The sequence below is a fragment of the Artemia sp. Qi Xiang Cuo genome, chromosome 4 (genome assembly GCF_049724085.1).
Source record: "Artemia sp. Qi Xiang Cuo chromosome 4, ASM4972408v1, whole genome shotgun sequence".
Classification (NCBI taxonomy): domain Eukaryota; kingdom Metazoa; phylum Arthropoda; class Branchiopoda; order Anostraca; family Artemiidae; genus Artemia; species Artemia sp. Qi Xiang Cuo.
In genome coordinates, this window is record NC_142797.1 from 5,387,462 (window position 1) to 5,400,828 (window position 13,367).

The 13,367-nt window shown below is 33.9% G+C and overlaps 1 protein-coding gene across 2 annotated transcripts in view; it reads right to left on the reverse strand.

Moving 5' to 3' along the window:
* The window catches only part of LOC148952709 (E3 ubiquitin-protein ligase MARCHF5-like), a 43,186-nt gene extending 30,245 nt beyond the window's left edge, over positions 1–12,941 (reverse strand). For both annotated transcript variants that reach the window (XM_089088053.1, XM_089088052.1), the window contains exons 1-2: positions 12,874–12,941; positions 10,138–10,237 (exon numbers count right to left, since the gene is read on the reverse strand). In XM_089088053.1, coding sequence (XP_088944179.1) covers positions 10,138–10,237; positions 12,874–12,923 — 150 coding nt within the window. In that variant the 5' untranslated portion in view covers positions 12,924–12,941. The remainder of the gene's footprint in view (positions 1–10,137; positions 10,238–12,873) is intronic.
* Between the last annotated feature and the right edge of the window lie 426 nt (positions 12,942–13,367).

Sequence of the window (13,367 nt, forward strand, 5' to 3'; positions counted from 1 at the left end):
GGCATATAAGGTTCTTATAGAAGGCTTTGTCGTAGAAACTTCAAAACAGGCTCATTCAATTGGAAATTAAAGGGCTAGTGCCCTTTAATTAATGGGCTAATAGTCGAAATTGATTGAAGGGTAACTAACCCCCCCTCCAGGCCCATCATTTCCCCAAACACATTGAATCAAACTTTTGAGATAGCCATTTTGTTCATTGTAGTTGATTTCCAGATAGAAAATATGTTTTTGAGGAGGAATCTCCCTCACAAACCTCAGGGCCCTGGCGGCATATAAGGTTTTTATAGAAGGCGTTATCGTAGAAACTTCAAAACAGGCACATTCAATTGGAAAATAAAAGGGCTACTACCCTTTTTAATAGTTGAAAGTGATTGAAGAATAGCTAGCCCCCCCACGCCCATCAGTCCCTCACACACATCCAATCAAAATTGTGAGATAGCCATGTTGTTCAGCGTAGCTGATTTCCAGATAGAAAAATATGTTTTTGAGGAGGACAATCCCCCACAACCCTTAGGGCAAGGGTTTTAAGTTATGCCCTGGGGGCATATAAGGTTTTTATAGAAGGCGGTGTAATAGAAACTTCAAAAAAGGCTCATTTGCTTGAAAATTTCGAGGGTTAGTGCCCTCTGTAATAGTCGAAAGTGATTTGAGGGTAACTAACCCCTCTCTCACGCCCACCTTTTCCCCAAACACATCCAATCAAAATTTTAAGACAGCCATTTTATTAAACGTAGTTTTAAGTTCTGGAAATTAGGTTTTTGAGGATTACAACTCCTCCAAAGCCATCAGGGCAAGGGTTGTAATTTAAGGATTCTCCAAATCTTTCATATTATTTCTTATGGAAGGGATGCTCGTATAAACTTTGGAGAGGGCTCATTTGATTGAAAAATGAAAGTTCTTGTTCACTTTTTAAGAGTCAAAAGAGATCGAAGGGCAATTAGTCCTTCTCCCTCCTCCACGCCCTAAATGCATCAGATAAAAATTTTGAGATAGACATTTTGTTAAAATATTTCAAAGTTCTGATAACAAAAAACTCTGGTGTCAACACAGCCCACCAGGGCGCAGGGGTAGGCGTTGTAAGTTATGCCATGGGGCATAACTTATTAAGGGGGGATTATAACTTACGTGAAGGGTTTTTGTATGGGAAGAACTCATGGGAAACCTATTATAATTATCCAAATTATAAGGTTAAAATATATAATCTGTGATAGATGCAAAATTGCTTTGGCACACAAATTCCTATTAAGGTCAATTCCAAACAGTCGTGATCCCTTTGTGTAAGCAAGTGAAATGGTCTAAACCCCCTTATTGGAGCTATTTTTTCAATCCATTCATTGTTGTCAATCGCTGTCCACAAGTTATACAAGCTGTCTATTGTTCAAATATAAGGTTTTTATCAAAGAGGAATCGTATAGACTTTGAAAAAAGCCTCATTCGATTGAAATACAAAGTTCTAGATCCGTTTTTTAAAGTCAAGAAAAAGCGGACAGTAAGCACCCCCCCCCCCTGCCATAAAAACTTGAAACTTTTTGCAATCAAAAACCAACAAAAATTAATTAAAAAAAACTTTCCGAACAATAAGTTTTTCAAAGAAAAGTAAAGGCCATTTTAAACTTAAGCTAATAATATACAAATACCTGTTAAAATTCAAACTCAAAACGACCAGAAATTACTATTAAATAATAAATGAAACCCAAAACGAACAGAAATTAAATAAACCATCATAGCAAAAACATACAACAAGTAATATGAAAATCAAACTTAAAACAAAAACAAATATTTTGCTATTAAAGTATAAATGAAACTTAAAACGAACAGAAATTAAATAAACAATCAATGCGAACAACCATACAATATATATTAATGTAAATGAATAAATAAAGTTTAAAACGTGTGAAACTTAAATTGAATATGCAAATCAAGTTTGAATCGAATAAAAATAACTACAAACAAGAGTTTGGGTGTCGTCTCACTGCAGAAGCCTAAAACCTACTGCGTCATTGGCGCTTTACTGAAAACGAATTATATTACAAATGTTTTCTTTTGTACTTAATATTGAAAATAAATATTAAAATTACAGTAAAATTTTGGACTGATGAACTTTTAGAAATCAATATCATTATGCATCAAATATTCAGTTTAATTTATTAGTTCTTTTCAAGATTGGTCAAGACAAATATAGTTTCACTACAAGCAAAATTTGGATACTGCCCCCTTCTTTAACTGTAAAAACCTAAAGCCTTCTGCGTCATTGGTGATTCACTGAAAACGAATTACTCGTATATTACAAATTTATTATTTTCCAGTTCTTACAGCACTGAAAATGAAAATAAAAATTACAGTGAAAAAAAATCTTGAACTGATGGATCTTTCAAAAATTAATATCATTATATATCTAATATTCAATTTGATTTTGTTTATACTTTCCAAGACTGTTCAAGACTCATATATTTTTTCCATTTTTTTTAACTCTGCCATTTTTTGTATCTAATCGTGTTAGTTTGTTATGAAAATATTCCATGGCTTCTAGGCATTTCTATTTGAGCGGAAAACTGCACCTCAAACTTTGTGGAACATGCATTTTCTTGCATGAAACAACAAAATATAATAAAATGTCAAGTTTCGGAGTGTTCCTTCCCTCGCAAGCAAGTGCCATTGGTATTTTTGAGTCCGCATGGTCAATTTAGGGGGCGGAGGGTAGGCTAATTCTCTTAGCAGCCCCATTCCGTCGTGGTATGGTTCACATTTTCAAAACCTGGCGTCCGGACTATCATATAATCTACCAAGCATACAACTACCCCAAATCAGCAACAATAAATAAATGAAACCCAAAACGAACAAAAATTAAAATAAATATTAGAGTCAAACTCAAAACGAGCATAAATTAATGTGGGTAGGGTTCAATATCCCTATGCTTACTAAAAGCCAGAATATAATTTGTACTTTACTGAAAAAAAATTCAAATGAGTTTACTGAAAAAAAAATATGCATTGTCTATTTAATATACATATGCTGATATTTATTCCCTAAAATCTTAATTAATTTTTGATTTCTTAAAGTTACAAAAGTGAAAATATTTCAAAGAATTGTTTTCAGTAAAGCGCCAATGACGCAGTAGGTTTTAGGCTTCTGCAGTGAGACGATACCCAAACTCTTGTTTGTAGTTATTTTTATTCGATTTAAACTTGATTTGCATATTCAATTTAAGTTTCACTCGTTTTAACATTTATTTATTCGTTTACATTAACGTATATTGTATAGTTGTTCGCATTGATTGTTTATTTAATTTCTATTTGTTTTAAGTTTCATTTATACTTTAACAGCAAAATATTTGTTTTAGTTTTAAGCTTGATTTTAATATTACTTGTTGTATGTTTTTTGCTATGATTGTTTATTTAATTTCTGTTCGTTTTGGGTTTCATTTATTCTTTAATAGTAATTTCTGGTCGTGTTTAGTTTGAAATTTAACAGATATTTGTATCTCCTGAGCTTAAGTTTAAAACGGGCTTTAATTTTATTATAAAAAACTATTTTGGGGAAAGTTTTTTTTTAATTAATAATAATAAAACATTGAAGCCGTATGGCCTTTACTATAGGCAACGCTACAGCGTTGCCTCTGATATATATAGTGCCAACCTTGAATGAGCCTAGACAAAGCAATTTTTAATAGAAAATAATCTTTTAAAATCTGTTAAATTTATTTCACAGTCATTGAATCTACCCATCAAACATACTTCATTTTACTTTTGAATTAATTAAAAAAACTTTTCCACAAAATAAGTTTTTCAAAGAAAAGTAAAGAACTCCATTAAACAAAAAATGAGCAAAGATAAAATCAAATAATCTACCAAGCGTAAAACTACCACAAATCAGCATCGACAAATAAATGAAACTCAAAACGAACAAAAAAATATAATAAATAACCGAGTCAAACTCAAAACGAGCAGAAATTAACACAAGTTGGACTCAAAATCCCTATGCCTTCCCAAGGCCAGAAAGTAATTTGCACTTTACTGAAAAAAATATTAATGTTTTTCCTTTTATAACTTTAATCAAATAATATTAACATTTTGATTACTAAATATCAGAATATGTATATTAAACTGACAATGCACATTCATTTGTATTTTTTTCAGTAAAGTGCAAATATTTTCTAAAAATTTTGATTGGATGTGTTTGGGGGAATGGTGGGCGTGAGAGGGGGGTTAGTTACTTTCCAATCACTTTCTACTATTAAAAAGGGCACTAGCCCTCTCAATTTCTAATTGAATGAGCCCCTTTTGAAGTTTATACAACACCTCTATCTATAAAAACCTAGCCCCCAGGGCGTAACTTACAACCTTTGCCTAGGGGGCTCTGGGGGGTTTGTCATCCTTAAATTCATAATTTCCAGAACTTTCAACTACGTTGAACAAAATGGCTATCTCTAAGCTTTGATTGAATGTTTTTGGGGAAATGGTGGGCGTGTTAATTACTCTCCACTCACTTTCGACTATTAAAAAGGGCAATTTCAATTTCCAGACAAATGAGCCCTTTTTGAAATTTCTACAACAACTTTCTATATAAACCGTATATGCCCCCAGGACATAAATTACAACCCTTGCACTGAGGGTTCTGAGGGGTTTGTCATCCTAAAAAACCTAATTTCCAGAACTTTCAACTATGTTGGACAAAATGGATATCTCAAATTTTGATTGGATGTGTTTGGGAAAATGGTGGGCGTGAGAGGGGGATAGTTGTCTTTAAATCACTTTCGACTATCAAAAAGGGCACTAGCCCTTTCAATCTCCAATTGAATGAGCCCTTCTGAAGTTTCTACAACATCGCTTTCTATAAAAACCTTATATGCCCCCAGGGCGTAACTTACAACCCTTGCTCTGAGGGCTGTGGGGGAAGGGGTTGTCATCCTTAAAGACCTAATTTGCAAAACTTTCAACTACGTTGAATAGAATGACTATCTAAAATTTTTTATTGGATGTGTTTGGGGAAAAGGTGGGCGTGAGAGGGGGGTTAGTTGCCCTCAAATCATTTTCAACTATTAAAAAGGGACACTAGCCCTTTGAATCTCCAATCGAATGAGCTTTTTTTCAAGGTTCTAAGACAAAGATTTCAATAAAAACCTTATATGTCCCCTGGACATAACTTATAACCCTTGTCCTGAAGACTGTGGGGGGAGTGTCCTGCTCAAAGGTATAATTTCCTGAACTTTAAACTGCGTGGAAAAAATGGCTATCTCAAAATTTTGATAGGATGTGTTTAGGAAATGGTGGGTGTGGAAGGGGTGGTAGTTGCTTTCCAATCCCTTTCAACTATTAAAAAGGGTACTAGCCATTTCAATTTCCAATCGAATGAGCCCTTTTTGAAGTTTCTGCGACAACGCGTTCTATAAAAACCTTATATGCCTCTAGGGCATAACTACAACCAACTACGCTGAACAAAATGGCTATCTCAAAATTTTGAATGGATGTTTTTGGAGAAATGGTGGGCGTGGAAGGGTGTTAGTTGCCTTAAAAGCACTTTCGACTATTAAAAAGTGCCCAAGCCACTCCAATTTCCAATCGAATGAGCCCTTTACGAAGTTTCTATGACAACTTCTTTGATACGAAGTGCCCTGGTCTAAAGGAAAAAAAAATAATATATTATGCCAACATCGTTCTTATATGCCCCCAGGACATAACTTAAAGCCCTCGCCCTGAGGGTTGTGGGGGAGTGTCCTCCTCAAAAACATGTTTTCTATCAGGAAATCAACTACGCTGAACAAAATGGCTATCTCAAAATTTTTATTTGATGTGTCTGGGGAAATGGTGAGCGTGGAAGGGGTGTTAGCTGCCTTCCAATCCCTTCCGACTATTATAAAGGGCACTAGAAGTGCCCTGGTATGGAAAAAGAAAAAATAATACATTGTGCCAACACCGTTCTTTACTTAGGCAGCGTGATTGCGCTGTCTATGATAGGACCCAAATTATTCAGACAGAGACCCTCCACAACATTCAATACAGATTTTAACTGGATCACAGTAAATTTTTACACAAAAAACCTGCATTGCTAACTCCTACTGGCAAAAGCAGGCACAACACTGCCTAGATAAGTCAAAGAACTCTATTTTCAGCTTTTTCAGAATTTTTTATGTGGCATTTTTATAGAAATATATTTTTTTATTTAACTTTTCTTCATTTCTCATTAATTGTACAATTTCTTAAAGGCGTTACTCTATAATGCATAGCCCCAAGTGCAGAAAAGTTTGTGCAGAAAAGTTTGTGATACCTTGTGAAAAGTGCAGAAAAGTTTGTGATACCTTGTATTTGAAGGAAGATCTGTTTGATGAGGAAGAATTAGCGACATTATTAAAAGGATTTAAAAATAATAAGGCTTCAGGTCCTGATAGTTTGGTAAATGAGTTTCTTAAATATGGTGGATCTGAGGTTAGAAATAAATTACTGAAGATAATGAATAGGATTTTTGAAAAAGGGGAAGTACCTAACAATTTTAGAAAAACCTTAATTAAACAACTGTATGAGAAATGCGATAAGAGTGAGTGTCGTAATTATCGAAGCATCAGTCTGGTCTCTGTAGGTAGCAAATTACTTAGTAATATGATACTTTATAGACTGAGAGATACTGTAGACAAAGTTTTAAGAGAAGAACATTGCGATTTTAGAAAAGGTAGAGGATGTCGACTAAATTTTCACTCTTAGGTTAATAATTGAGAAGTGCCTTAGTAGTCCAACACCTTTGGTCCTCAGTTTTATATATTATGAACAAGGGTTCGATTCTGTTGATAGAACACTTTTAGCAAAGGTTTTATCCTTGTATGGTATACCAGACAAACACATTAAAGTGATTAGTGTTATGTACGTGAATAACACTGCTGCAATTAAGGTAGGAAATAACAGTAGTAGCTGGTTTTGTATTAAATCAGGGAGTTGAGCAGGGTTGTTTTCTATCCCCCTTTATACGGCTCATTTTGACGGACATTGTTTTAAGGAGCACAGGAAACGCAATGGGAGACCACGGAATCAAATGGGGAGGATAAACTCTCCTGACTTAGATTGTGTTGATGATTTAAGCATCCTAGATGAAAGTGTGAATAAAATGAATGATATTTTAGAGGTTTTTGGAGTTCAGGGTGCTAGAATGGGTTCGAAAAAAATTAATGTTAAGAAGACTAAGTCACTAAGGCTAGGAATAAGTGAAGATGAAAAGGTGATGTTGGGTCATGAAAAGATTGATCAGGTGGGCAGTTTCACTTACCTTGGTAGTATTATTAGTAAAGACAGTGGTAGCCGGGAAGATGTTAAAAGGAATAACAGGAAGTTAAGTCTGCAAACCAAGATTAGAATATTGGAAGGTACAGTGATGACAGTGGTCAAATATGACTGTGAAGCATGGGCTTTCCGAAAAGTGGATGAAGATCTACTAGATATTTTCCACAGAAAATGCCTAAAAATGAGGTTCAATCCCTCTTTCTAGGGCTGAAATGAAAGAAAGGTTGAGATGCTAGGGCACGTTCTGCAGGTGAAGGATGACATATTGTCGAAGATTGTCCTTTTCGGCCGACCGTATAGGGCTAAACGGAAAGCAGGTCGCCCTCATCTGGGGTGGGGGGATGTCATAAAGAAAGATTTAATAGAAACTTCCTGGGAGAGTGTAAAGAGGGAGGGTTTGAATAGATTGGAATAAAGGAGGAGCGTGCGTAGCTGTGTTGGCCTCAGGCGGCTTGGTGCTGCGGTGAGTTGTTAGTAGTAGTGCATGCAGAAAGTTTTTGTGATCTTGAGATACACAAAGGTGTATTCAAATCATTAAAATTAAAAGACATCATATGACAAATGTAGCAGAATGATAGTTATTAAACTATCATTAGGTTTGACCCCCCCCCCAATAAAATATTTATCCGACTCATAAAATAACATAACAAAAATGGATATAAAGAAATTTTTTATGCCTTTTTGAGGTTTTTATTAGTACACCCCCCCCCCTTTCGAGAAGAGATCATTGTGTAAAACACCCCTCCCCCCCAAACATAAATTCTGGATATGGCCCTGGGATGCGACCTTTAAAATTGTTCCTTCTCTTTTAGTCCAAGTATCAAGAAAGTTTATATTGAAGAAAAATTTTCTATTTTATAGAAAGTCGGCATCACACCTAAACAAAAATATGTTCTGGAATCAGGGCTGAATTTAAAGCTTTGACGCTCCTAGACCCAAGCATTTTACCATTCCGTTTTGGCGAGATTTCTGCGAAAGTCGCCAAAAATTTGGAGATAGTGGAAGCACTGAACAGAACATAACTGATGGGCCAAAAGTAATGAAAGAGAGGGGTGGTATTGAGCTCTCAGCTGTCATTCTTAAAAGAAATTAAATAAAAAAACAAGTTTTTTCAACTGAACGTAAGGAACAACATTAAAACTTAAAATGAACAAAGTTATTACGCATATGAGGGGGTTCACCCCTATTCAATACCTTGCTCTTTACTCTTTTAAAGTACTGAAAAACACTTTAGCGTAAAGAGCAAGGTATTGACTAGGGGGTGAACTCCCTCATATACGTAATAATTTCTGTTCGTTTTAAGTTTTAATGTTGCTCCTTATTTTCAGTTGGAAAAACTTATTTTTTTAATTTAATTTCTGATCGTTTTTTAAATAATGCTGGGAAATCCGGCGCCCCCTTCATAGAAATGTCCCTTCCCCCAAGGACACATCCTCCCACGTAATCCCCTCCTCCAACCCCCCCCTCCACCCAAAAAAAATCCCTCCTGAAAACATCTGTATACTTCCCAATAACCAATACTATATGTAAACAATGGGTAAAGTTCATAACTTGCAGCCCTTTTCCCAGGAACTGTGGGGGACTAAGTCATCCTCAAAGACATATTTATTAGTTTTTGATCTAATAAATATGGACCATAATTTGACCATAATTTGTTAATTTGACCATAATTAACATTGCTCCTGTTCTTGTTAAGAAAAAAATGAGCATGGGAGGGGGCCAAGTTGCCCTCCAATTTTTTTGGTCACTTAAAAAGGGCACTAGAACTTTTAATTTCCGTTCGAATGAGCCCTCTCACGATATTCTAGGACTATTGGATTGATAAAAAAACAACAAAAAACAAACAAACAAATAAACACACATCCATGATCTTTCTTCTGGAAATAATGTAAAATCCCACATTTTTGCACATAGGAGCTTGAAACATCTACAGTAGGGGGTTTCTGTTATGCTGAATCTGATGGTTTGAATTTCATTAAGATTCTATCACTTTTAGAAGGTGCTTCCCCCTTTTTTCGAAACAAAGGCAAATTTTTTAAGGCTTGTTACTTTTGATGGGTTAGAATAAAGTTCGTGAAACTTATACATTTGAAATCAGCATATGAATCCAATTCTTTTGATGTATCTACTGGTATCAAAATTCCGTTTTTTAGAGCTTTGGTTATTATTGAGCCAGGTTGCTCCTTACTTACAGTTTGTTACCACAAACTGTTTGATCTGACAGTTTATAAGTGGCCAAGGGATTTTTGTGTTGTTTTAAAATCACTTTTTGTGAATATAATGAATGACAGCAGAGTGCACATGGCACTTTGACTATAATTAACATTGATCATTTTCTTGTTAAGAAAAAAATCTCTTTATAATTGTTAAGAAAAATATCTCTTTGATAATTTATTGCACCCCCTGGCATTGTACATAGGGCCAGACAGGCCCAAGCCTGCGCTATAATGAAATAAATAGGTTTTAATGTTGCAGTTGATTTCTGAGACCCTACTTTTAAAACAAAAAGAAAAAATAACATGAAAATGAATTAAACATCAAGCAAAGATGGTAAAGGATTATAAAACGATGGTTCAAGCTTTAGAATTTCAATCTGCAAATCTTATTCAACAGCAGAAGAAATAAAATATAAATAAGTAAGAAAAAAACTAGAATAAAAAAGCATAGTAGAAGAAAAAGACAGAAATTCACTTCTAACCAAATTACTATAGGACAAAGTAGCCTATTAAAAAGAGCAAGTTAGAAAGGGTAATCTCCATGGCAAATATTTACAAGGTGCACCACAACCAGAATTATGTTTTAATATTGGCAGATAAATCCCCCCCCCCCTACCTACTATAATATGTTTAAACTGTGTATACAGGAAACTTACCCACTGACCTGATCCTTTGCATTTGCAGGGGTTTACCCATGAATTTGGTGGTTCATCATCTTCATCTGTACCGAAACATACCCAACAAGTCTTTGGAGGGCTGTAAACAGAAAAAGAATAGATTAAAAAATAAATTACCAAAGAAAAGAAAGAAAACCTATAAGCCAGTTGATAAGAACTTTAAATTACAAAAATATAATCATTCTAATATGCATAAATAAATGCAACATGAATGAAATAATGTAATATGTTGATATAATCCTATGATAATAATTATCAAATAATTTTGACAGATTAATTATTTTAAAATAAATAACAGAGTCAAACTCAAAACAAACAGAAATTAATATGAGTAGGGCTCAAAACCAATCGAAATTTTGAGATAGCAGTTTTGTTTAATGTAGTTGAAAGTTCTGGAAATCAGGTCTTTGAGGATAACAACCCCCTCACAGCCCTCAGGACAAGGGTTGTAATTTATGCCCTGAGGGCATATAAGGTGTTTATAGAAAGCGTTGTCGTAGAAACTCAAAAAGGGCTCATTCGATTGGAAATTGAAAGGGCTAGTGCCCTTTTTAATAGTCAAAAGTGATTAGAAGGCTTGAGATTTTTATAGTCAAGATCAATGTGGGTACAATGTATTATTATTATTTTTTTTTGTTTAGACCAGGGCACTTCGTATTAAAGGAGTTGTTGTAGGAACTTTGAAAAGGGCTCATTTGATTGAAAATAGAAAAGGCTAATGCCCTATTTAGCAGTCAAAAGTCATTGGAGGGCAACTAGTCTCCCTGCCGCCCCCACCCTCCCCTTTTCCCATTATTTTTAAAAACAAAATTTTTCCGTAAGATTAAATAAAAATGCACTGTGATACCATAATGCTAATTCCCAATAAGGCATCTCAGCAGTATCCCAAGAACAACTGAAGGTATTATGTTCAAACTTTCAAGGCTGCTTCTGCTCTTAAAATTTAACCAAATCAAAATAGCATAAGTGAATCCAAGCTACAGAGGAGGTATGAAACTAAATTAAACACTACTATTTGTGTCCAGATTTTTAAAACTGTGTTTGTTGTTAAAAATTGCTGAAAATTTTTCTCCAGTATACAAATAGCAGGCTAAACTATAAAGTCTTAAAAAAATAAAAAGATTTTAGGTATTATTTTCTTTTTCCCTGAAAAGACTATTTCAATATAAAATGAACAGAAATTAATTAAAAAAAACTTTTTCCACAAAATAAGTTTTTCAAAGAAAAGTAAAGAACTTCATTAAACCAAAAATGAGCAGAAATAAAATCAAATAATCGACTAAGCATGAAACTACCACAAATCAACATCAATAAATAAATGCAACCCAAAATGAACAGAAATTACAATAAATAACCAAGTCAAACTCAAAATGAGCAGAAATTAACATGAGTAGGGCTCAAAACCCCCATGCCTTCCCAAGCCCAGAACATAATTTGGACTTTAACTTCAAAAAATACAAATGAATGTGCAATGTCAGTTTAATATAGCCTACATATATTGATATTTAGTAACCAAAATATTAACATTATTTGATTTATTAAAGTGATAAAAGTAAAAACATTTATATTTTTCAGTAAAGTGCAAATTATGTTCTGGCCTTGGGAAGGCATAGGGGTTTTGAGCCCTACTCATGTTAATTTCTACTTGTTTTGAGTTTGACTCATTTATTTATTGTAGTTTCTGTTTTTTGGGGGGTTTCTTTTATTTATCAATGCCAATTTGCAGTAGTTTCATGCTTAGTAGATTATTTGATTTTATTTCTGCTCATTTTTGGTTTAATGAAGTTCTTTACTTTTCTTTGAAAAACTTATTTTGTGGATAAAGTTTTTTTTATTAGTTTCCTGAAACAGCTTTTTTGTTATTTCTCCAATGTTTTACAGAAACATCTATGGTAAAATTATACTTTAGCTACTTTTGGCTATCTTGAAAAGGGGTTAGGTTACAAAAATGAAACTTTCAGGGATTGATCTACAGGTTAAAATATGTCCTGGGAAGATATTTTGAAGTTTTTACCTCCACCCTTTGCTCTCTAGAGGGTCCTAAAATTTCCCTAAATGATAGGTCCATGCCTATTGAAATTTTGACAAAACAACATTTTACTTTAATTTTCAGTTGCCAGGTTCTTTTTCTCTGTCTTTAGTTCTGAAAATGCAATTCCTGTTATTTAAGAAGAATTTTAAGCCATATAAAATTTTTTTTCAAAATTTAGGAAATATATTTGCATATCTTTAAAACCATCTAGATTTAGATGGACCAATATTGTGAAGCTGAAAACAATTTTTTTTGTACTTCATTTAAGCAGAGGATCTATTTTGCAAGGTTTCACTTCTATAACACACACATTTTTAAAGGTTATCAAAGGTCAGGACCCTCTAGAGGGAGAAGGAGTGGAGATAGGTATTTCAAAATACCTTCCCGGGACATAGGACCTACTTAAGCATGTAGCCCTATCCCTGAAAGTTTCATTTTCCTAACCTAACCTCTTTCCAAGATAACCAAAAGTAGCTAAAGTAGAATTTTACCACATTTACCTATTCTTCTATAATTTTATTCTGTTATAATTATAAATTGAAAGGTAGGCTAGTAGGATCTAAGAAACTAGATAGGCCTAATACTGGAGGCTAAAATTAAACTTATAATTCAAATTCTTGTAAAAACTTCAACTGAAAGAAAATCAAGCTCTAGATTTTAGGTGTAAAAAGATGCTTCCTTACCTCACTGGCTTTGGGGATTTGGTTACAACCTCTTCAGTCTCAAAAGACATTTCCAGTCCAAAATCACGCTTTTTGGATTTTAAAGTTTTTGCTTGCATTACCAAATATTCTAACGTTATTTATTTCATCGAAAGTTACAGATTGATTAAGCAAAATGTCGTTCGAATTTTATTCTGTATCAATAAAAATAGCTTGATTTTAACCATTTAAAGATGAAATATGAGAGTAAAGCATGTTTTTAAAATGAAAATCGCACCATATAATATGCTGTAGGAAACTAATCCAGTGTCGCCTGTTCTTTTATTCTGGTTATTGAATTAATTCCCCTATCGCCGAATTTCCAATAATAGCCTCTTTGAATTTGGATCTTGGCTTACTAATAAAAACTGACTGGCTCTCAAGGGGAACAATAACATTAATGTTAAAGTCTCTTACTTCCAAAAGTCAAAGCAAAATACTTAGATTCCTTCCCTGAGAAAAAAGTAAAAACATGT